Source organism: Dendrobium catenatum, unplaced genomic scaffold (genome assembly GCF_001605985.2).
Source record: "Dendrobium catenatum unplaced genomic scaffold, ASM160598v2 original_scaffold_184645, whole genome shotgun sequence".
Classification (NCBI taxonomy): domain Eukaryota; kingdom Viridiplantae; phylum Streptophyta; class Magnoliopsida; order Asparagales; family Orchidaceae; genus Dendrobium; species Dendrobium catenatum.
Genome location: NW_021503063.1, coordinates 124,703 through 148,913, shown reverse-complemented (window position 1 = coordinate 148,913; position 24,211 = coordinate 124,703). Strand labels below are relative to the sequence as shown.

The window sequence follows — 24,211 nt, the reverse complement described above, 5'->3', positions numbered from 1 at the left end:
TATTCTTGTTTTTTAAATTGTTTAACTTAAGGATTAAAACGGTAAAATTGGAAATCAAGGCGTTTTGCCTTAACGATGCGAGGCATAAGCCTCTAGGCGGATCAAGGCATAAGCCTCAAAACAGAAAAATAAAAACTTTTCAATTATAACATTTTTTTAAACTCCCCATATTAATTAACATTGGGTTCAGTGTAATATAAAATAAAGCAATAAATTAATAACACAACAAAGTAATTCATGATATTTAAATCATCATTTGATTTTTATTTTTTTGAAACTTGAACTTTGCTAGTTTCCTTAAATTGATTGTGAAGTAGAAGTTATTATCAATTTGGTAGTCATTTTAATATTAATATTGATATCTTCATTCTCCCCATCATCAAACACATTTCTCCATTTTCAAGTTTAAAATTTCACTATTTTTTTGCTATTATCCATTCATCATTAAATAATATATCATTAACAATCAAATGATTTATTTCATCATCATCAATTATTCACCTCTATAATTTGAATTATCTATTTTTCAAATTTTTATTAAACATAACACAACCATTTCACCTATTCATTCATCATATATCTAAGTTGTTCCTTTTCTTTGTATAATAGAATAAAAAGTATATATTACAATGATACTAATAATATATATATTAAGAATTATAAAATTTAACCAGAATGAGGCGCTATATCAAAACGCCTCGAGGTATACGTCTCATTTAAAAAAAAGATAAGTCTCACCGGCACTAGTGAGACTTAAGCCTCGAGGCACTCATTGTGCATCTCAATTCAAAGTGTGCCTCGAGGCGTGCATCTCGAAAGATTTTTTAAACCACAGTTTAACCGAGATTTATACTTTTTTTATGTTGTGGAGGATTGATCATTTTTAGTATATCAGAATTTTTTAATTTATGGATGCTAAATTCGCAATCAAGCCAGCTGGGTTTTGCTTGGCTATTATTCAGGAGTACGTGATTGCACATTTGCTAATTTAAAGAGCAAATTCTTCTCAGCATAACTTGAACATAGCCATTTCGTCATTTTTGGCTAACATTTATTATAATTGGCAAACTTGGTCATTGTTACCCCTCTTTTTATACGCCAATTTTACTTTTTTTTTGTCACTCGTTAGGTCAAGTAAACTTTCTACTCCTTGAGCTACTGATGAACTTTAAGCTACAAAGTAAACATTTAGGCTTTGTTTGATTGAAAGTTTTTTGTGCTTATTCCGTTTTAAAACGAGAAATTCATTCTTCTTTGCAGTTTGGTTCATCAAATCACGTTCCTAATAACTATTTTTTTTCATTTTTCTGCTGTTTTGGGAAAGTTTTTTTATATATGTTTCTCCTTTAGAAAACTCCATTTTCTGAACCAATGTTTCTTAAAACTGTCTTTTACAAAAGTACAAAAAAACCAAACAAAGCCTTAGGTTTCGTTTGGGTTGACTTTCTTACTGCATCTTAAAACAGTTTTATTGTACAAAATTTTTAATTTATTACTAAAAAACTGTTTTAAGAAGCAGTAAAAAAGCCGTCCAAAAAAAAACCTTAGTTTAATTGTGCTTTGACTAAATTGGGTTCTTGCATGCTTATTGATTTATGATGTATGAAATTCTCTTGACATTTTTTTATCAAATTTAACTAGGGCAAATTGACTGTTGTTCTAGCAATTGTTCTATTGATTTGCATATGATGGATTGAGAATAACTCTTATTGTCATAGCTAAAAGAGCACTGGTGGAAGGGGTTGTGATGGAGAAAATTTAAAGACATTACTATTGATAGATAGTTAATAGAGCTAACATAATTATTGAGGAATTAGCTTTTAGGGAGCACTATTGGTAAATGCTCCTCCTCTTTGCAATCTACTCCTGTGCTTTATTTTTTGCCCTCTATGGCTCTATGTCTCCTTCCCTAAAAAAAAATTAACTCAGTTATTTGAAATAATTTTTTTTTTCAAGAAATGAAATTGACATTTTTCTATGAAAAAACATGATAGAGAGAAGATTTCCATTGAGTTGAACAAATTTTTTTACTGTGGAAGCACATTCTTTTCTACATAGTCTGTGATTCAAAATCATCATAGAAATCTTGTAATACTTGAAATCATGTCAACCATGCATATTTTTGTGACAGTTTTAACTCTGTAGATTGTGAAGAGAATGCTCCATTATTTTCTGCTAATGTTTTAGCCATTGATCCTTAATGTGTTTGTAATTCATGTGGTGTTCATCTCTGTGTTCTCTATCGCAATATTCATTCTAGAACTTTCTAGAATCAACTTTATGATCCTGGCTTTTTTTTTTTTTGGGAACCTTATCATACAAAGCATTCTAGCTTAGGTAAATTGTTCCCTTATTGGCTTATAAAATTCAAGGAGAGTAAAATTTTGAGATTTAGGTCAAGGAAGCGATTCTTCTCGATCTGCATACCAAGGTCAAAGACCAGACTCCAAAATTGGATTGGAGAAACAAATGATTAGAGATCCAAGAGATAGCAAAGAAGTTGGCTATGATGAGAGCAATCATCCCCAGACATTTGAGGGTCTTGAAGAGAAATTCCTTGAAGACATTATGAAATTGACCAAAGAACAAGAGGAAGCTGAGGACAAGGAAAATACTCGGCATAGAGAGGTAAATTTGTTCACTATTTTTTTTTCTTCATCCAGCATTCAATTTGATTTTTTTTTTTTATCATCTTCTTACGTTGTTGCAGAGACTAAGTGAGATTAATACTCAATATCAAGAGAAACTGGTAACGGTCCGAGCTCAACAGGCTAGCCTTAGAGATGAGTTTCTTCGCAAGGAATCACAGGTTCGCCATAAGCAATACCAGCAGGCTAGTATAAGCAACTACCACCCAAATGAAGCTTATGGCTATGGCTCAGCTGCCTCTGCTGCCGCCGCTGCCGGTCATGGAGACCCACATCAAGCATTTGGCCGAGGTAACATTGACCCCTACAGAGAAGGGCCAGAGTTTGGTGGGGCTGCTCGGAGCCGCGACTTCGATCCTCGAGGTCAGTATCCTGGTGGCAGAGCTTATAATTCTGGTGGACGATATTATTGAAGTTTTCTGGAGCATAGAAGAGTGAAATATTCTTTGCTTTCTGCTTTTAAGTGATCTTCAGATGGCCATATATATTGAAGCAGTAGTTAGTGGAAGCTATTATGATCATAATATTGAGCACATATATTATAGTTCCATTCCATTTCTACTCTCTCTGTGTTCGTTGATCCTATGTGGGGAACTTGACATTGTGATATGCTTAATGGGGACAATATTTCAAATCTTTTTCAAACATTCAGAGAGGTTTTTTAGAAAAAAGTTTTCTACATGTCAGTATGAACTAGAAAGTGTTATCTAGAATTCGCTAGTTTTCTACTGGGTGGAAGTAAATTGATTCGCTTGATGAGCAGCTTAATGTTTGTTTGGTTAAAGGCCTATTTATCTTTGGTCGATTTGGATTAGCAGTTTATATGTAATTTTGAGGTCAGTTTTGATATTAAATTGATGTATGGTATGCAGCTAGGCAAATTATTACGTTTGGTGTTCGGGTTCAGCCGGACACCAATCCAGACGCGCCATGTCACCAAAATACGGGGTCCCAGTATATTTGGGTGATGTGGTGCATCTGGATTGGATGTCCAGACGTCCGGTGACCGGACGTAATAATTCGCCATGCAGCTCAAGTGTGGAAAACACGAGAAATTATTTTGTGCGGACACCGAACAGTTCAGAGGCCAACTAGAATGTGTCACGTCGCTTGGTACACAATAAAAAAATGATGTGACGTGAGATGTTTGACCTCTGGCCGCACAATGATTTTTTTGAAAACATAGAGATTTATGATGAAACGATATAGAAAAGATAAAAGAAAGACATCAAATCCTTGGTTGTTGATTTCTCAAAAAAAAAAAAAATCAAATAGTTGAATCCGCAAAAAAGCACGAAGGAGATGCGATCCTCAAACGTTCATAAAGGCTGAAATCTCATAAATCAAAACTCAAAATTGTTAATTTATCAGCATCTAAAATTACATGCTATTTATGATAATAGATCTTAACTTAAACAAATAAGTAAATATCAGAAAGTAATGATTAACAATTAACATAAAAGACAAGTAAAAGCTAATGGAATTATAATTGACATTCAACTTTCAAGTGTAAACATTCCATGAGCTTTTACCAGGAAGAGGCAGAAAATGGACCGCTAAATGCTTAGAGAAACAAATCAGTTTAATAACTTTCTTGGGATTCTGTATCTTCTAAATTTCATAATTTTCCGCAAAGATGTCACAAACTCCCTGGCCCGATGAAAAACCGCGTTCTGATTTGTCTGAATGCGCCAAGTCACCCAGGGTCCAGTGCATCCGGGTGACATGGTGCGTCCGGATTCGCCTCCGAACGGTCCGGATTCACCATGTGCAGAGCCTAGGCTACCGCCGACCTGAAATGGATTGGGATTTTGATGAGTAGAAGGATTTTGATGACTGCCAAATTGGATTACTGGTGTTCCACCTGATGGAACTGCAGAACCCAAAACAAAATTTGGAGATGCAGATGAGTTGTTCGGTTGAACAGAACTTGGAACCGTAAGAGTGGGAGCTTGATATGTTTCATTAGCCAAGGGATCCTCAACATCCATCGGATCATTACTCTGTGATACAGAACCTGAAGCTTCAGCGGCAGCTGGCATTCCGAAGGTAGGTGTGGCAGTGGCTGCATAGTAGCACCAGATGAAGAACCAAAACTAAAGTTGGAAACCTCTTAAGCAGGATTTTTAAGTTCAAATGAAAAACCTGTTGATGGTGAAGAACCAAACATAGAACCTAAAGTGGATGGCGCAGAAACCACAAAACTGTTATCAAACAAAGCTTAGGAGATGAAGGAATTTCTTAGTTTACTATACTTTTTAATATCATTTTGAAGCATAAAAAGATGATAGACGAGTGGAGAATGAGTGTAATAATTCTTATTTTTAGGAATAAAGGTGATGAACAAAATTGTGTGAATTATAGAGGAATTAAGTTAATGTGTCATACTTTAAATTTATGGGAACGAGTTATGGAGCGTAGGTTGTGGCGTGATACTAATGTTTCTCAAAATCAATTTGGATTCATGCCGGGTAGGTCTACTATGGAAGTCATACATTTATTGCGAGGTTTGATGGAGAAATATATAGAGAATAAGGAGGATCCACATATGATATTTATTAATGTACATAAAGCATATGATAAAGTTCCAAGAGAAGTGCTATGGAGAGTTTTTGAAAAGAAATGAGTTAATAAGGCTTATATTCAAATCATTAAAGATATGTATGTAAGAGGTATTACTTGTGTTCAAACACAAGGTGGTTTGACCAAGTATTTTCCTATTTCTATTGGATTACATCAAGGATCAACCTTAAGCCCATATCCTTTTGCTTTAGTCATGGATGTTCTCACTAGACATTTGCAAGAGGATGTACCTTGGTGTATGTTTTCTCTGATGATATTATTCTTATTGACAAGACTAGAGAGAGTTGAAGGTAAACTTGAATTATGGAGGTCATTTTTAGAGTCTTAAAGGTTTTCGCTTGAGTAAATCTAAAACTGAATATATTGAAGTGTAACTTTAGTAATAATAGACCTAGTGAGTGGATTGTGACTTTGGACGATCAAGTCATTAATAAGAGTACACGTTTTAAATATCTTGGATCTATTGTTCAGAGTGTGGAATAAATTGGGATATTATAAGCATAATTCAAATTGGATGGTTGAAATGGCGGGATGCATCTGGCTTATTGTGTGAAAGAAAAATCTCCCTCAAACTTAATAGAAAATTCTATAAGATGGTGGTGAAACATGCAATGTTTTATGGTGTCAAATGTTGACCTTTAAAAGAGAAGCATAATACTAAGTTAATTGTTGCAGAGATGAGAATGCTCAAGTGGATGAGTGGCTTTACCCCATAGATAGGATACAAAATGAGCATATACATGAAAAGGTTGGAGTAGCTCCAGTAGAAGATAATATTAGAGAGACTCGCCTTAGATGATTTGGTCATAAAATGGCGGCCTTTCGATGACCCGATTAGGAAAATAGAGAAATTAGATTTGATTTATGTTAAGAAAGTCAGAGATAAACCTAAAAGGATTTGGCTAGAAAATATTAGAAATGATCTTTCTTTATTAGAATTAATCAAGAATTTGACTTTTAGCATGACACAATGGAGAAAAAAGATTTATATAGTGGACCCCACATACTGGGACAAAAATTTGATGTTGTTGTTGTTGATGAATGTATTTAAAGCTAAATAAAAAAAGTATAATATAATAAATTTAAATAAAAGATGACTAGAATGTACATGATTAATTACACAAACTTTCAGATCAGTAGAGTTAAATATCAAAAGAATACAAATTTGAACAATATTATTATTCAAAATTTTGCATCTCTTGAGTCAAATATTATAACTTAAAATTTTACATAATATTAAATTCCAAATAAACTTTCATTCACATTTCTAAAAAAGAATATGATATTTAATCAATTATTAATATCAGTAGGCAATAGGCATATAAAGCTTTTTTTTTTTTAATTTAACAACTAAAAAAAAGAAAGCACTTCACACGTGCGATGCCACTAAAAAACACTTGGATCGCTCGCTATAAATTGGCTTCCGTGAGTAGGAAGTAATTTCGTGAAATCTGTGTGAGGCGGCGAAGGGAGAAGAGCGAGCGAGAGGATTTCGGAAATCAGATGGCGTGGTGGAAAAAGGCATCGACGGGATTCGGTGGCGAGGGCGATGGCAGTGCTGAGGAAAGGAGTTGTTCGAATAGGAGGATTGTGAAGTCGAGCTGCAGGACGGAGGAGGTGGAGCCGGGAAGGTTCGTAAGGAAATGCGAGAAGACGGAGCAGCTTCTTCGTCAGTGCGCCGGGAGGTAATTAGATTATTTTCTCTTTCAAAATCGTTCCAATCCTGCTAGGTTTTGCTTGAAATTCTTCTTTCTATCTTCCTTTCTAATTTTATGAAGGCCTCAGGGCTTAGGGCTTAGAAGGACGATATATTCTATGTTAGAAAGCATTATGTTGGTTGATCTTTTGCATATGTAGAAAATTATGAACTCTTTATCAAGCCTTAGTTAAATCATTCCCTTTAATTTTTCCATCTTTTAAGGCAACCTTATCCTCAAGGTCGGACTTCCAAATTGATCTGATGAAGGCGATGGATACCGATTCAGACACAATATCTCAAGTGTATCATTGTTGTGCACTAGAACAACAAAGAAGCTAAAAAAAAGGGACCAATAGATACGTGAGTAATTCGTCAATTTTTTGTCTTGGTGGTCATGAAAGTAGTGGTTTTTTATTTAACCATGCTTCATGTGGATCAGTTTTGTGCTCCTGCTGTGCTACCACAACCTTTACTCATTTGATCCCTCATTAACCTCTTTAGCTAATGAGTTTGTGAGGTTATGGTCCGCATCACAGAAAAGTTCTCTTGATGGTGTCAAGAGGATGGTCAATGATCTCAAGAGTATGTTGATGATCTCTAGAGGGCCAAAATGTCGAAGAATGTTTTGCTTGAAAGAATTCAACAACTTTTTGGAAGAAATCTGTTGGTAGTAACACAATGTTTGACCATCAGTATACACTAGTAATTTTAAAACACTGTACATCATATAGATCATGACACAAACATAATTGACCAACTTTGGCAAGCCATTTGTATGTAATATCCCCACTGAAATGAGGAATATCTTTACTGATTATTGAATCACTCATTGAACCAAATCACTACTCAAATTATCTCTATATTTGGTTTAGACATTGGAAAATGTCATTTAAGATCATCGTGATCGATGGAATTTACATTTCTATTTTATCTTATCTCATCATACAATCCTCCATAATTTATGATTCCATGAATCTTGATGAGCTCTCTACCGTGCTTTAAGGAAAAGACTAGCAAAAATAGAGCGGATTAGGTTCTTTTTGAAATGGTATTGTAAAGCTAGTTAATTTATTAAACTTTTTTGCACAATTGATTCTTTCTTTTATTATCAGTGTTAATGGCCATGGGTTTAATCATTTGCTCATGAAATTGGTTGAATCAATGGAGGGAGTGGTGGATGCGTGGTTTGGGTGGTTGGATTAGTCTGATCTTGGCAATGAAAGAGGACATGCGTGGATGATAGGATCTATTTTGTGGGATAGGCAATATGAGAACCTTGCGACACACCGTAAGGGAACAATGGATTCGTGATTGGTTTTGGCTGGCAAGGATTGCAATTTCTTTTTCTTTTTTTTTTTGTTGGGATGGGATGGTGGTTAGGGTTGAGTGAAAATCGGGAAAATTGGAGACAGAGGGAATTCCTGCATGGTGCAAACTGGGAAACTTCTTGTATTTGAATATGCGTTTCTGGCAAGATATGGTGAAATCAATGATGGCATGATGTCCAAATTGGGAAAACGTGGACAGAGGTCTTGCAAAATGGTGGTTCTTGGTTGGATATGGGATGAATGAAACTAGTAATTGGGCGGAAATCGGAATGGATCGACAGTGGTTGTAGAAAGGAGAATGTGCAACAAGAGCACCAATGATATGAACTAGGGTTGTAAGTGAGCTGAGATAGCTAAAACTTGACTCATTAACGAGTTAGCGATTTGTGCTTTTCGAGTTTTGAGCATGAGCTCGAGCTTAAACTTGAGCTTGTATATTATACGAACTTGAGTTTAAACTTGACGAGGCTCAGCTCACAAGTTGCGAGTATGTCTAGTAGTTTATGCAATGTGTTGGTTATTGAGGTAGCTGCTAAGGTTCTTTTCATTCATAGAACAACTGGCTATTATCTGGTAGTAGTTAATACTTAATAGGGCTGCATGCACCTATAATAAGAAAGCTATCATTTTTTAATAGGGATGCAAGCAACTATATGTAAAAAGCTACCAAATTGTTTTTATCAATAGTTATCAGATTTGTAAAACTAAATTAATTGTGATGTAGATTTTTTGAGAAAATAAAAATAAGGTTATAATCACCTTCATGCAGTGTGCATAACACCTTTTCCAGTTGATCTTGTGGGAAGTTTATAGGTGACTGACCATCAGTCCCTATTCTTTCAAGTTTCAACCATTATATCTTTAATACATTACATCATGAATTATGCCTTTATAATCATGTACTCCTATTTAGATGTTACTTTCATATGCTCACATACAAGCCATATTCAAGTTAGACTTATTATTAACTTAGTAGCACTACACTCCCCCGGGCTTTGAAATAATCCCCTCAGATCCAATCTTATTCTTTAGACAACTCAATATGCTTATGCTTCCGTAATTAAATCCTCAGAACCTTAAATCTTTATTCTAATATCACTTTTGTAACACTCCATAGTACCCCTTAACAGTACGTGGAGTATTACTAACATAAATATTTCATCATTTGATCATACAATATTTTTAAACATTTGACATCTTTATAAAACATCCAACAATTAAGTTCTCATTCATCTCATCAAACGGAAGCAGCTAATAACTTTAAATTTCAACATGAGATATTTACAAAGTCACTACAAAAATCTGAAGTAATACATCAGTGGGAAGTTTACATACCTCAATTTTAATATTTACAAACAAAGATAAATATTAACATTAATTTTGAAATAACTGGCAAATTAATCTGTTATGATCTTCTCATTTCCCTTTCCTGCAACAACAGCCAATAAGAAAAATATTGGTGAGCTATGAGGCTCAGTAAGCTTTACAAATTAATTAATATTTAAAATCCAATCATTGAAAATAATCAAACATTAAAATCATTATAAATTCAAACTTAACATTAATATTTACTTCTTCTGAATTCTACAATGAATATCAATTTTAGTCTATAAAATATTTGACTACACTTTCATAACATTATTCAATGAAGTCCAAGTAAACCTAATATTATCGTCATTGAATTACATAGATGTCCATTTTGCCCCACCTACTATGCAGGTATCATGTTCTCTGGTTCCCTTTTTCCCCATTTATATTGTAGTCTTATATATAAGAACCCTTTTGTCCCACCTACATTTGTAAGTTATATATCATTTATAGCCAAACTTTATTTTTTAATTGATATTCACTAAACTTTTCAGTATTCATGTCATTTTTAAGTGGTTGCATGCTTTCATAATCATTTATGTTCAAATTTGTATACAATTAAAAGGCATACCAAAGGTAAGGAAATTTACATCTTTCCAACATAATATCAAATAGGAAAATATTTAGATTAACATACTAAATATTATTTTACACTTACTTGATTAATTTATATACCTTATTATTCATACTTGACAACTTGAAGGTATAATCTTCCTATACATTAAACAACTTTGATAACATTTAACTTTAATGCATTCAAATTTAACCTCCATACTTATATTTGAAAGTCATTATTTTGAAATATACATGCATTACTTACCTTCTTGCCGAGGTATCTCCTCCAATTCTCTACTTCTTCCCCTTGTACGCTTATAAGTCACCTACAATCACTTCTCCCAATCTTATCAATATCACAATTTGATATATAATAAAGTGTATAACAATATCCTATACTTAATATCAATTACCTCAAATCCTTCCTTCTGCATATATCTGATGAATTCTCCTAAAAGTAAAATTAGGATTATCATTCATAGAACTTAATGGTTTTAGAAAAATTAAAAGCTAATAATAAACTCTATAATTTCTTACCTCCTCCTTCCTTCAATATTCTTTTCTTCTTCTTCTTATTCTTTCCTCTGATTATTCCTTCACAAAACTCACTGTTCTTTCTCAATATTTTTGTAAGTCATAAAAATTTCTTCAACTACACTTCTTTATAAAACAGAGATTTCCGAGTGCTATAGTGATCTTCAGCATTGTACCGCTTACTCTACAAGATTCCTGCGACTTGTTGTATGCACTCTGCCGAAATTAGCTACAGGAATTCCTGCATTCCTTCAACCCTTGTTCTCAGCCGTTCCTTATAGTGTTGGAACACTGTGCCGCACCTTTTCCTCTAAACACTATTCTGATTTTCCCACCGCTGAATTACTCCCGTATCTATTTCTCATTACCGAACAGATCCACAATGATTCCTGCACTATTTTCGCGTTATTTTTGGTTTCATTTAGGAAACCTAGACCCTTAAACTGCCCTATATAAATTAATAGAAAATCATAAACAAGGATAATTCTTAGTAATCTTAACATGAAATCCACACCGATGTCTTGCCATTGTGCATTAAGTGTAGGTAAGGTAGTATACATACTAATACTTTGTTAGATGAACTTTCCTATTTGACAAGTTTGATATTGGTTTATTAAGCTATCAGCATGTTTTCAAAGTAGGGTCAAAAGAATCTTTCCTATAGTCAAATGATGGCTTTGTTATAATCTGTGTGGCCAACCAATCCTCCATAGATGTAACTCCAGTACAAGTGATTATCGGAAGGGAATATGAGGAATGCATTATTTGTTTATCCTTTTAGAAGGAAATTTTCAATGTATATTGGTAATTGATATCAAAGGTAACAAAAATTGGCTTTCAAATTAAGTTATATCAGATGAAAATTAGTGCATAATAGATATTCATTTTTTATTCTCTTCAATGTTGGCTCTTTCAAATTTATTTAACTAAGATAAAAATCCTGATCAGTGTATGAACACCTTTGTTTTTAACACTAGAATTATATTTTATAACCAAGTAGAACTTTGGCATAAATGCTACCAAAAATTGTATGTTGAGCATTTGATTTTTTTGGGGTTGCAAATATTTTAGAGTTTGTGGTGATAATACAATAGAAAGTCTTGATCATGGAAATATTGCACTACATCATAATATTCCTCAGCATGGGTGGACTATCCTTAGCGTCAAGTATTTTATAGAATTGTATTCTTTACTCAACGTCCTGCCAATTTCTATTCCAAAAATGCCATAGAATAATTCAAATTTTTTTTGTAAAATCAGGGAGTTTAAGCATTGAGACTCAATCATCTTACCTATGGTTTGGTCAAATGCTTTTGTAGTAGCAGGAATCCATCTAGAGCTTTTCTATTTTAGAATGTCTATTTGTACAACTTTTCTAGGCAAGGATCATACATAAATTATTATACTTTCAAATGTCAACGAACTTAAATCCAGTTAGTACTCGAAGATTTATGCCTGCAAATGTGATCAATAGGGCTCTGTTGCCTCTGATTCTCGACAGACATATTTCTTGATCCGTGAAACCTTATAACCCTGCACCTAAGTAGATTTATTGTCTGAAAGGTGTTGTTGCGACATCGAGTCTACTATGGATAACAAGGAGCCACCTTTTGAACTAAGGTTTTCACCCAAAGAAAGGTGAAAGCTGATGTGAATTTGACCGAGATGTCGGAGGTGGAAAGAACCTGTTAAGTGTGATTGTTGAGGTTGTCCCAGAAGGGAACATTAGGAACTCTGAAAAATTTTCAGTGAATGCCTCAGAAATTTATAGCGTATAACAGAAAATTTTCAAGAGACAAGAACCCTTGCAATCAGGAAGTAGATTGATTTTTTTTTTTTTGGCTTTTGATACTCTTTAAAAGAATGATATATTTTCTAAAGATGCTATTGATTTTTCAGTCATGATGTTTTCATCTCGGAAGATTGTGATAATGCATACAAAGTGAAATGAACCTAAAAAAAAAAAAAAAAAGTTGCCAGTCTTTTGATTGATGAAGAAAATATCAGATTTCGAGGTCTAAATGGTTAGAGGGGATCTCACATAACCTGAATCTGATATTAAATTTGATGATGATTAGTTAGAAATAAAGTGACGATGATTTCTGGCATGACTTGCAAATGATAAAGGGAAGGAATGAGAGGCATGGGCAAGGAGAGGAAGGAGAAAAGGATCACAAGTAACTATATATAACTTGTGAAAGGAGACTGCACGGGAGGAGAGAGCCTAAGCAGGAGCAGGAGACAAACGTAGAGATGATAATTGCAAGTTCAATGGAGAGAATAAAGAGGGGTTGCATGAGAAAGAGGCCAGGGAATTAAGAGATCTAGTGACGAGAAAGAGAGTTGGGAGGGGGAGGGGAAGAGGAATGATGAAAGAAATAAAGATGGTTGTGTTAAAGTCGATGGGGTTGCGAGTGGTAGAGAAATTATGATAGGGTGGGGTCAACCCATAAAATGAAGAAAGAAATAAAGATGGTCGTGTGAGAGTGTTAGAGTCGAGAGGGGTGTGATTCATAGAGAAATCATGATATGGAGAGGTCAAATGGTCAATCCATAGTCTCAAAAGTAACTTATTGATTCTATTTTAGCCCTATGGCCTTATTTTTAGTGAATAAGTATCCTAAGGAGAAATACAATAAATAAATCAAAATTAAAACCTAAACATAATATATATGTTCAAATACATTAAAGAAAATTCAGACTATCTTAACCAAAAAAAAAAAAAAAAGTCATTAACATTAAAAATACTGTTTGATCGGTTGTCAGACACATAAAGGTAATTTTTTAAAATTACAATCAGCTATGCTTCATGGATATGAGTGTTGGGAAACAAAGAATTTAATATTATCAAAATTGATTTTGTTAGAAATGGAGATGTTAATATGTATTTGTGATTAAAATTAGGAGTGACAGGTTATGATAATTATGAATTCAAAGTGCAAGGACTTTCAAATTTTCTGTAAATGTAAATGTAAATCCTCCAGTTGTTTGACATGCCTGCCTTGTTCCCAGACCTGCAGAAGTCGTGGAATCAAAAACCGAGCACACCGAAGATGATATCTCCAATGACGTTAAGCAAGGCTTTCTTCCTCCATTTGAGTCAAACGGCTCTGAACCCTTCTCTTTTCCAGGTCTTCGTAATGATCTGGAATCAATCGAACGAGAGTTTATTGGTGGCTTCAGCACCTTCATGGAAGCTACAGAGAAGGTGGCAAACGAGTTCTTCAACTCCTTTGGCGTTCCTTCCATACAAAGTAGCCGGCCGCCGCTCGATCACCGGCGAACCCCTGCGCATTGGCAACATGAGAGCAGATCATCTAAGGAGATGAAAGATCATTATGGTGATTTAGATGTGGAGATTAGAGAAGTTTGAGAATCTTTGCTCCTGTCTCGGCAGATCTTGCATTTCTAGTTCACAGCTAAGTAATCAGACCATCTGAAATCATCTTATTATTTCAGTTTTTTTTTTTTAATAACATATGTAGCTATAGTACCATATGGAAGTTGTATAAAATGAAGCCTAATAGTTTAATGTTGGCAGATTAATTCAGAAGGATAGCCTTAGCCTTTTCTAGATCAGAATTTCTTAATGTGTGGAGTTTAATTAAAATGAAGCTTAATTGTGATAGACCTTTCATGGTGTGATCACCATTGGAATATTTGTAGGTTATTTTATTAATTACATTTTGTAAATTTTATTTTATTTTGGTTAGAATAGGAAAGGAACTGTCTTTATATTCTAGTTGTTTATAGGTGGTATGCATAAAATATTAAAGTTTTGGATATTAGATATGTAAATAATATGATATAAAATGATATGTATGTAAATCCCCTTTAATATTAACATATACTTTCACGGTTAAAAAAACAAACCGTCATTAGGAGTGTGAGTGAGTTAGGTTCGCTCGAGTTTATTTCGATAAATAGTTTATGAGTCGAATTTTATGAGCTGATGAGCTTAATTTTTAGTCAGCCTTGACTAAACTTATTAGCTCATTAATTAGCTTGTTTGAAAAGTATTAATATAAAATATATTAGAAGTTTGAAATTTAAGTATAATGTCATTAAGAAATATTTAAAAATAATATCTTAATTTTTTATATCAACTGATTATTTGTTAATTCTTCTCAAATTTTTCATTCTTTTTATCATTTTATTATAACAATTATTTGAATCATAATATTATTTATTATTATTATTTTTTTGGTTCATAGTAAATAATTCGGCTTAGGTGTCGATTCGAACTCGTAGAATTAAGCTGAACTCGAGTTCAAATTGCTTAATTAATCAAGCTCAAATTTAAAGTAGATGTGATCCCAATTTGACTAGACTTGTTAATGATGCCAATAATTTTTTCCTTTAAAATTAAAAAAGAAGAAGAATAAGAAGAAGTTAGGTTAGGAAGTGGAGCCTTTTAAACAATAATAAAACTTGTAAGCCACAAAACCTCCACTACTAGGCAATTATGTGCATGTCCGTAAGTCCATCCATATCAAAATTATTTGTTTATTCTCTCTAATTGATTGAAAGGAAGTGGTGGTGTACTGTTTCTTGTTTCCACATTCCAGTTGTAAATCAAAATGTTTCAAAGGATTATTATAATTAAAATTTGATTAGGATGAATATTTTATTATTAAATTTGTTTTAAAAGAAGCTAATATATTGATGAAATAATTAACAATTGTATATTAAATTTATCTTCAAATAAATTTAATAATTTGAGGATATTAGTAAAGTTTTAATCATTTTTTTTATATATATTGATGTTATTATAAACATTATTATACTAGCCTTGACAAAGAGGTTGGATTTAAAAAAAAATCATTAGCAGTCTTGATGAGCTGTTTTTCTCATAAATAAAAAAAAATGTAATTTGTTTATTTTTTTTATTTGTAGTTAAAATATTTGTTTTGTATTTATATGATTTGAATTGGTTTGATTTTATATTTTATTTTGTTTCATATGAGGTGATTTAAAAGGTAACCAAAAAAAAAAAATTATAGATATATTTCTCTTTTATTTTCAATTAGATTGCTCATAATATATTGTGCTTGCTGTAAATATTTTTCTTTGTCTTCCCAAAACCATTAAATTTAAAATTATTCTAATCAATGAATTTATAAAATATAACACTAAAAAATTATATTATCTGAAGTGATAAAGGGATTTTTTTTTAAATTAAAATGGATATTTTTTTTTTGTGGGAAGTGTAGCATAACATAGCAAATGGATATTGATCAAACTTTTAAAAAAAAAAAAAATAGGTATAATTAAAATAAAGGCTTCAAGACTTGTTCATGAACAATTTATGATTAATTCATGTTTAGCATGAGAACTCAATTTGCAATTGGTTGTTGAATTGGCCAAACTCCTTTGCAAGGGATGGATGCCTAACATGCCAAAATGTTTTATTTATTTTCTCATAAACTATTAGAAATTAAGAAACATTTAGTAAGAAGAATAGAAAATTAATGAAATATTTCTTTCTTGAAAAAAATCACAACTGATATATCACGAAAAATCATCTTGATCATGCACTAATCTCGAGGCATATTTGAATTGGAAACTTTCAAAATTTAGTTTGGGACCATCCAAACTCTGATCTCAGAAACCTTTCATTCAAATTGAACGTCATAACACCAAAATCGGACTAATTTGAGTCCAAATGGGCTTGACTAAGGAACTAAAGCATACTTGAAAGCTTCAAAACATTAATTTGGTAAAAAAATAATCTCCAAATATGACATGCTTACAGCCGAATCAAGCGGCTCGACGAGAAAAATCCATCAAGATCGGCATCACTTAATTCTAACATCATCAAGGCATTTAAATGCTTGAAAAAAAAACTCTATGATCGAAGGAGTCAATACAGACCGTTTGGTGAAGGGATATTACTTTGCCCTACATTTTTTCTATATTTATGGAGCATGTCACTACCAAAAAACTATAAATAAGCTTTCATTCATCACATCAAGAGGAAGGAAGAGAAAATAGAGTTATAGAGAGAACTCTCTTACATTTTTTAGTCATCACCGTCGATGATCACCACCATCTATTGCTACCGATAACCATGATCACCACCTACGACTTGCATTAGAAATCATCACTATCTCCATAATATTAACACGATTTGACTTTGTTGTTAGATAGATTTATTCGCATGTGGGCATCTTTCTATAATCCCTATTAAGAAAATTAAGCCATGCTGTTAGGTATAAACTGTCACTCTGTGGATACTTGATGTTTGTACTTTCCATCTTCTCTAACAATGAAAAAAGAAGAATATTTCTATCACTTTCATATGTATGTGCTCAATCTTTGTATAATACTAAATCTTAAAACACACATTTTATCGACTCAAATTTTATAGCATGCATGCAACAATAAACAAAGCAAACATACTGCATCAATTATAAAATTATTTGTTCATCAATATTTTAATATAAATGAATTATTAATTTATTTTGTATTTTTTCTACAAATGAGTTGCTCTCCCCTTTCAATTCTCCTTTGTTTGACCATTTATGATCAAATTATATATAAGTGAGAAATGTATATATTGCATGAGATATCTTCTAAAATAATTAAAAATGTATTTTTCATTTGAGACCAATTTAATTATTATTATCATTTTATTATTACTTTTTTTTTCTTTTTTTTTCTTTTTAATATAATGTTATGTGAAATGAAATTATCATTTTATTTTTATTATGCTTTACCTTTTTAATTTAGAAAAAAAAAATACGATAAATCATATTCAACTAATTAATATACATAATTTGAACTAAAAATAAAGTTTTCTATATAGCTTTAGTGGTTTTGATAATTTCAATAAAATTGATTTTTAATAATAATATTATTACGATTGCTAATATGAATAAATGATTATAATGTTTTATGCATTTGAATGCATCTATAAACCCTAAATTAATACTTATAGCCTTCATTTAATATAGCTATTTTTTTTCAAATTATAAATAATAACAACTTATCAAATTTAATTTTACTTATTTTTAAAATATTTTTCAGAGAAAAAATTAAATGTATGAATTAAAAAAATTCATTATTATTGTTATATAATACACACAAATGCCTAACTTTACTTACAGCAAAAAAAAAAATCTACAAGAGGTTTATGAACTTATGATATGACCTAAATTGGCCCTCAATGATGCAAAGGTGATACCATATATATGTTGGTATAAAAGCCTTGTTACTTCCTTCTTGGAACCGTCCATTTACTTTGTGATTTGTGCAAATGAAGATTTTGTTTGAGATAATTTTATTGCTGTTTTATAAAGTTGCTTTTTAATATAAAACTCTCTTGAAAGCAGAAACAATAGTAGTTTAAAGCTATCCCAAACAAAGCCTAAGAATATAGAGAATAAGCCCTAATTGCAAGCTCATCAACTTCAAGAGTAATTCGTAATCAAATTTGAGAAAAATAAATTCTGATAGCAGTATTCTTCCTCAAGCTTAAGGTTTTGTTTGGGATGTCTTTCTTACTACTTCTTGAAGTAGCTTTTAGCACAAAAATTTTAATTTTTGTACTAAAAAATTACTTCAATAAGCAGTAATAAAGTCGTCCCAAAGAACCCAAACGAAATCTAAATTTATTAATATGTGTTGAATAAATAATATATTAATTAGATGTTATAAATTTAGGTTAAATAAATTAAATTTGTCTCAATTTCATTAATGAGTTAAAATATTTATTCAGATTCATCTCATTTATTATCCAATAAAATAAAAGTTATACATAATTCATAAATAAGGTTAGTGGTCATTAAATACATTAAAATATTTTAATTTAGATAATGAGGATATTATTAATTTCATTTATTCAATAAATAAATTAAAGAAATATTTAATAAGCTAATCACGAATTATTTACCAATTATACGAATATCGAAATGAAATTATCAAAAAATCAAATTTCCAAAAAAAAAATTAAGATAATTTAAACTGTGAGATGGGACGGTCGATAGCTCAGTAGCCACCAAAGGCGAAGTCATCTTCTTTCCAGCGGAGATACTAGATAGCCGGCCGTGGCCGGCGCTACCTGTCAATCGCAATCGCCGGCATGTTGTATGGATCACCTTCGGCCCCATTCGCTAACCCTAGCCCTGGTAAACAAGCCGACCTTACATTTGATCCCAATTTTCACTCCAAAATTGGTCAAAATTCCAAGTTTTCATTCCCTAATTCAGTAAGCGCGTTTGTTTGACTTACACAAAGAGAGAGAGAGCACGAGTCCGCACGTTAAAATGACCGTTGTGCCCATCTCCGTCTTCCCGCATTCGCCGCTCCATTATTTCCCTTGCCCTTGCCTCGCACGCTTCCATAACTTGTCTGTAGCATCATCATCTCTGCCTGTGCTGCGAAAAGCTACGATCTTTTCTTCGATTGAATCGGGGATTACGGTTCGGAGCAACACCGCTTCGATTCTATCTGGATTCGAGTATTGGGCTTTATCATACTCGAGTTTCTATTTTCTGGATTCTATCTGGATTCGGTTTTTGGTAGGCAGTTTCCCGGGAAAATTCAGTTTTTCCCCTACCATCTTTTTGCTCCTGTCGATCTCTCTTCGTTTTCTGGATAAAGCCTCAATCTTACTGCGGAAAATCCCTCCTGAAAGGTGCCCTGTGGATGGCCAGAGTCCGATGCCGAGGGAGGAGAGGAACAATTGCAGGGAGTATTGAGGCTTGAAGCTGATGGGGAACACTTGTGTCGGCCCAAACTTCTCGAAAAATGGAATCTTTCAAACATTTTCTGCAAGCTTATGGAGAAATCAAGCTCAAGGCAATGAGTTAGGGCCGGCTAAAACTGAGGATGCTGCAATGGAGATCTCTTCTCCTGTAAGGCCAGATGCTGATGACCTAAATCCTCTCCAAAACAGCCCGCCTGAGCCGGTTAAGATCCAAGAATCTGAGTTCAAGCCTACTAAACCTCAAGAAATAGAGGTGAAGCCGGCATATGATCAATCTCCTCAAAATCCCCCAAAGAAGCCCAGACATGTATGGAGAGTACCAAGTGCTGGTCTTTTAGCTGGTTCGGTATTGAGGCGAAAAACTGCAAATTTGAAGGATATTTATAGCTTAGGACGCAAACTTGGTCAAGGTCAGTTTGGTACTACATATTTGTGCGTGGAGAAAGCCACTGGAAAGGAATTTGCATGCAAATCTATTGCTAAGAGGAAATTGACTTCTGTAGAGGATGTGGAGGATGTGAGGAGGGAGATTCAGATAATGCATCATTTAGCTGGGAATCCAAATGTTATTTCAATCAAAGGAGCTTATGAAGATGCAGTAGCTGTTCATGTTGTGATGGAATTATGTGCTGGTGGTGAGTTATTTGATAGGATCATTCAGAAGGGTCATTTCACAGAGAGAAAGGCAGCGGAGCTTACAAGAGTGATTGTGAGTGTTGTAGAGGCTTGCCATTCTTTGGGGGTTATGCATCGCGATTTGAAGCCAGAGAATTTCCTCTTTGTCAGCCAATCCGAAGAAGCACTTCTTAAGACAATTGACTTTGGGCTTTCAGTGTTCTTCCGGCCTGGTAATTCCTCATCTATTTAGATCTGTTAATTTTGTGTGATTATACAGTAAGCTCTGTCCAAAAATCCTTTGAAATCTTACTGATTTTCTTCTTTTAGCACTTTATGCAGTATATTTGGCTCATTTAATTGAGGAATCTAATTTTGTTTTTATGAGGATATAGTATATTAGCAGTTGACACACTGTGATTGAATTTTGAACAATTTTACAGAAGTATTAAATCAGACAGCTGAACTGAATAGGAAAAAGAAACTCCTCTTTCTTGCACTAATGGCGTATCTGATGTTGAAATGGCATCAGTATACTTTCCTACCCATGGGAGTCCAATTCGGATGCTTTGCTTCTGATTTCCTGGCTGACAAATATTAGTAGAAAGATGTGATGTGAGCTGCATAAACGGAGAAATTATTCTGTGCGGAGTTCGGACAGGAAGAACCGTCCAGACTGTGAGTGTACACAATATGTACAAATAATGTATGTTGTTTCTACACAGTGTGTACACTCACATTCTGGACAGTTCTTTCCGTCCGGACTCCACACAGAATAATTTCTCACATAAATGGGTCCTTTGATCGCATAAATGGGTCCTCCAGCAATATTGCTCACTAGAAGGCAATATCTCTGTCATAGGTGGTCTCGGTCTTGGTTTTGCCATCTCCTCTGTATGTTTTTATTTATATTGTATCTTATTTGGAGTACCTTTCTCCTCCTCATGATTGTTTGACCTCTTTAATTGGGACTGGTCCTTCTTTCATTAGCATATTGGATTGGCCCATTAACTGTTTAGTAGTTCTTATGAGTGTTAGAAGATCAAAACCTTCAATGTTGTTCTCTTTTTAACACTTGTTTGCATGTTAAACTTTCATTTTGTTTTCCTTGTATAATTATTTATTGGCAGTTATTCATTTCAGGGGAAATATTCACTGATGTGGTTGGTAGTCCTTATTATGTTGCCCCAGAAGTATTGAGGAAGAGGTATGGTCCTGAGGTGGATGTTTGGAGTGCTGGAGTCATAATTTACATTCTTCTTAGTGGTGTTCCTCCTTTTTGGGCAGGTTCTGATCTGTATTTTATCACCATTTCTGTAATAATTTTGCAAATCCGTCCCCCTTTTTCGACCAGTTGAGCTAACTCTTATGCGTCTGTTTTCTATCAAACCCAGAAACCGAGCAAGGTATCTTTGATGAGGTTCTGCATGGCGAGCTTGACTTTGAGTCTGATCCATGGCCGAGCATCTCAAATGGTGCTAAAGATCTTGTGCAGAAAATGCTTGTCAGAGATCCAAAAAAGAGGCTGAAAGCTCATGAAGTTTTATGTGAGTCTTCTCTTAATCAGAAACAAATTTGTAAAACAATCTGCTGTTTTAATTCTGATTTATCAGTAAAATACTGAATCGAGAATGTACAAAAGATCAAATTTTTATTAATCTATCTTTAAATTACATTCATGTGGTTTTGTTTTGCAGGTCATCCATGGGTGCAGGTTGATGGTGTGGCTCCTGACAAGCCTCTGGATTCTGCAGTTCTCTCTCGTTTGAAGCAATTCTCTGCAATGAACAAACTCAAAAAGATGGCTCTCAGGGTAAGTTGCTAGAAAAGCTCGAAGCTTTTATCAACAGTTATTACAGATACAGTTGAGTTCTTGATTTAACAATTACGCATAACTGTTCCATGGCTTTAGTAGAATATCCTTCCTCTCTATAGGTCATTGCAGAAAACCTCTCCGAGGATGAAATTGCTGGCCTCAAAGAAATGTTCAAGATGATAGATACTGACAACAGTGGACAGATAACTTTTGATGAACTCAAAGCTGGATTAGAAAGAGTGGGTGCAAATCTCATGGAGTCAGAGATTTATGCTCTCATGGAAGCGGTGAGTCTCATCACAGTATACATATATTGACTAGTTTTTATATTGTCAGGCATCACAGTTACGAACATCTTTAGGGGATGTTTGGTAGCACATAGGATTTGATTTAAATAGGATTTCGTAAATCAGGGATTTAGCACGAAAAGGCGGAGTTTTTCGTCTACGGCTACTTTCATTTGCTGTGAGATTTAATTTTGCATTTTAGGCCGTTTGGCTGGATTTCGCTCAAACCCGCCTCAAATCCGGCCTAAATCCTGCTACCAAACAGCATCCCTTAGAATCAGCTGATTTGATGTTTTCTCATGCATGTTTTCAGATAGTACAGTTAAGGCTGTTTGAGCATAACTAGGAAAGTACAAACTCTTATCTGTGTCACAAACAATTCATTTGAGTGATTAGCAATAAAAAAGACACTCACAGTAAAGTGCAGTATGAAAAAATCAGAAATTTAAAGTTTAATGTTTTGTTTGGGACAGCTTCCTTATTGCTTCTTCAGGCAGCTTTTTAGTATAAAAATTCTAAAAAGGTGCTTTAAGAAACAGTAAAGAAGCCATCCCAAACAATGCCTAAGGCTCTTAAAGTAGTTGTTTAGTACAAAAGTTAAATTTTTATACTAAAAACTGCTTTAAGAAGCAGTAAAAAATCCGTCCCAAGCAAAACCTGATATATTGTAAACTAGCAAAGATAGATTGAGAATGATTATAATGCAGAGCTTGTGAGTAATATTTATGAAAGTCAGAAATGATGAAAAACAGGCCAATGATTCAACTATCTACAATGAAGATCTGATAATGCATCAATTAGACAAATGAATTAAATTAACTTGGAAAGATTAAGAAAGAAGAACTGGTAGATCAAAGAAATGAATATATAAGGAGGATATTCATAGAGCCAACCAAAGTAACAGAGACGAGTCTGGTGATGATGACTCTTCCTGCTCATTGATTTTCTTCTGGTTCTTAGATCCCAAGTCTGTAATTCTCTTTCTTCTCTCACTTCATTCGACAAATTTCGCTCTTGTAGGCTGATGTAGACAACAGTGGCACCATCGACTACGGCGAGTTCATAGCTGCAACAGTACATCTGAACAAGATAGAGAGAGAGGACCATTTATTTGCAGCCTTCTCGTATTTCGACAAGGACGGAAGCGGTTACATAACCCGCGACGAACTACAACTTGCTTGCGAAGAATTTGGCATAGAAGACATCAGATTAGAGGAAATAATCCATGAAGTTGATCAAGACAATGTAAAACTCTTCAGATTTGGTTATCTCAATATCAAAGAAGAACAATTTCCTGTTTCCTCTGTTAAAAATCATCCTTTTTGGTGTTTTGCAGGATGGCAGGATTGATTACAATGAGTTTGTAGAAATGATGCAGAAGGGTAATGCAGGGTTTGGTAAGAAAGGTTTGCAGAATAATTTCAGCATTGGACTTAGAGAAGCTTTGAAGGTTGGCTAGCCAGGTAGCATGATGGTTTTTTTGTTTTTTTTTTGTTTTTTTTTTTTAATCTTCATTATTAGATTCTTTTGCTTCCCAGTTTTGGGTAGATTTGGAATTATATGAGTTATAAAGGTTGTTAATGTTAAGATTAAGGATAACAAATTATTTTGCCATATAAATATAATGAATCCTTTCATTGTTCTATGTGGTGATTTAGATTGAGAGAATGCAAATTTGATTTGTATGAAAAAAAAAAATTAATATAAAAGGAAGGATAAAGTGTATGCTGATATATTTGGAAGCTACTTTTTACAACGGTTTTAAAAAATTTGTTTTCTTTGCAACAATTTTATAAAGCAGCAAGAAAGCAGTCCCAAATAAAGATTAAGGCTTCATTTGGGACAGTTTTCTCATTGTTTTTTAAAACAACTTTTTAGTACAAAAATTTTTAGTTTGAAAAATTTTTTAATTAAAAAAATGTTTTAGAAAATATTAAGAAAACTGTCCAAAATGAATCCTAAGTGTTCATTTGAGATAACTTTATAATGCTAGGTGGTCTGGGAAGTGAATTTCAATTCATAAAATTTTCACTAGAAGCATCGCGATGTCAAGTGGGTAGAGTTTTAG

General features: G+C 33.4%; 3 protein-coding genes across 7 annotated transcripts in view; all 3 read left to right on the top strand.

Moving 5' to 3' along the window:
• The window catches only part of LOC110100787, an 11,416-nt gene extending 7,996 nt beyond the window's left edge, over positions 1-3,420 (top strand). For all 5 annotated transcript variants that reach the window (XM_020828457.2, XM_020828455.2, XM_028692362.1 and 2 more), the window contains exons 3-4: positions 2,396-2,628; positions 2,711-3,420. In XM_020828457.2, coding sequence (XP_020684116.2) covers positions 2,396-2,628; positions 2,711-3,061 — 584 coding nt within the window. In that variant the 3' untranslated portion in view covers positions 3,062-3,420. The remainder of the gene's footprint in view (positions 1-2,395; positions 2,629-2,710) is intronic.
• A 3,251-nt stretch (positions 3,421-6,671) lies between these two features.
• Positions 6,672-14,374, top strand: LOC110100784. The gene is made up of 2 exons (XM_020828452.2): positions 6,672-6,916; positions 13,728-14,374. The coding sequence occupies exons 1-2, from the start codon at positions 6,735-6,737 to the stop codon at positions 14,086-14,088; spliced, it is 543 nt and encodes a 180-aa protein (XP_020684111.1). The 5' UTR covers positions 6,672-6,734; the 3' UTR covers positions 14,089-14,374.
• A 5,027-nt stretch (positions 14,375-19,401) lies between these two features.
• Positions 19,402-23,788, top strand: LOC110100777 (calcium-dependent protein kinase 10-like). The gene is made up of 7 exons (XM_020828435.2): positions 19,402-20,273; positions 21,184-21,327; positions 21,435-21,587; positions 21,738-21,853; positions 21,976-22,143; positions 23,164-23,388; positions 23,480-23,788. The coding sequence occupies exons 1-7, from the start codon at positions 19,430-19,432 to the stop codon at positions 23,600-23,602; spliced, it is 1,773 nt and encodes a 590-aa protein (XP_020684094.1). The 5' UTR covers positions 19,402-19,429; the 3' UTR covers positions 23,603-23,788.
• Positions 23,789-24,211: the final 423 nt, after the last annotated feature.

Bases quoted from the DNA above. Each gene is read 5' to 3' on its own strand.
- LOC110100777 (XM_020828435.2), top strand. From the start codon at position 19,430: ATGGGGAACACTTGTGTCGGCCCAAACTTCTCGAAAAATGGAATCTTT. The intron at 21,854-21,975 runs GTAAGTTGCTAG...TCCTCTCTATAG, and splicing joins TCAAAAAGATGGCTCTCAGG to GTCATTGCAGAAAACCTCTC. The intron at 23,389-23,479 runs GTAAAACTCTTC...GGTGTTTTGCAG, and splicing joins ATGAAGTTGATCAAGACAAT to GATGGCAGGATTGATTACAA.
- LOC110100784 (XM_020828452.2), top strand. From the start codon at position 6,735: ATGGCGTGGTGGAAAAAGGCATCGACGGGATTCGGTGGCGAGGGCGAT. The intron at 6,917-13,727 runs GTAATTAGATTA...CCTTGTTCCCAG, and splicing joins CTTCGTCAGTGCGCCGGGAG to ACCTGCAGAAGTCGTGGAAT.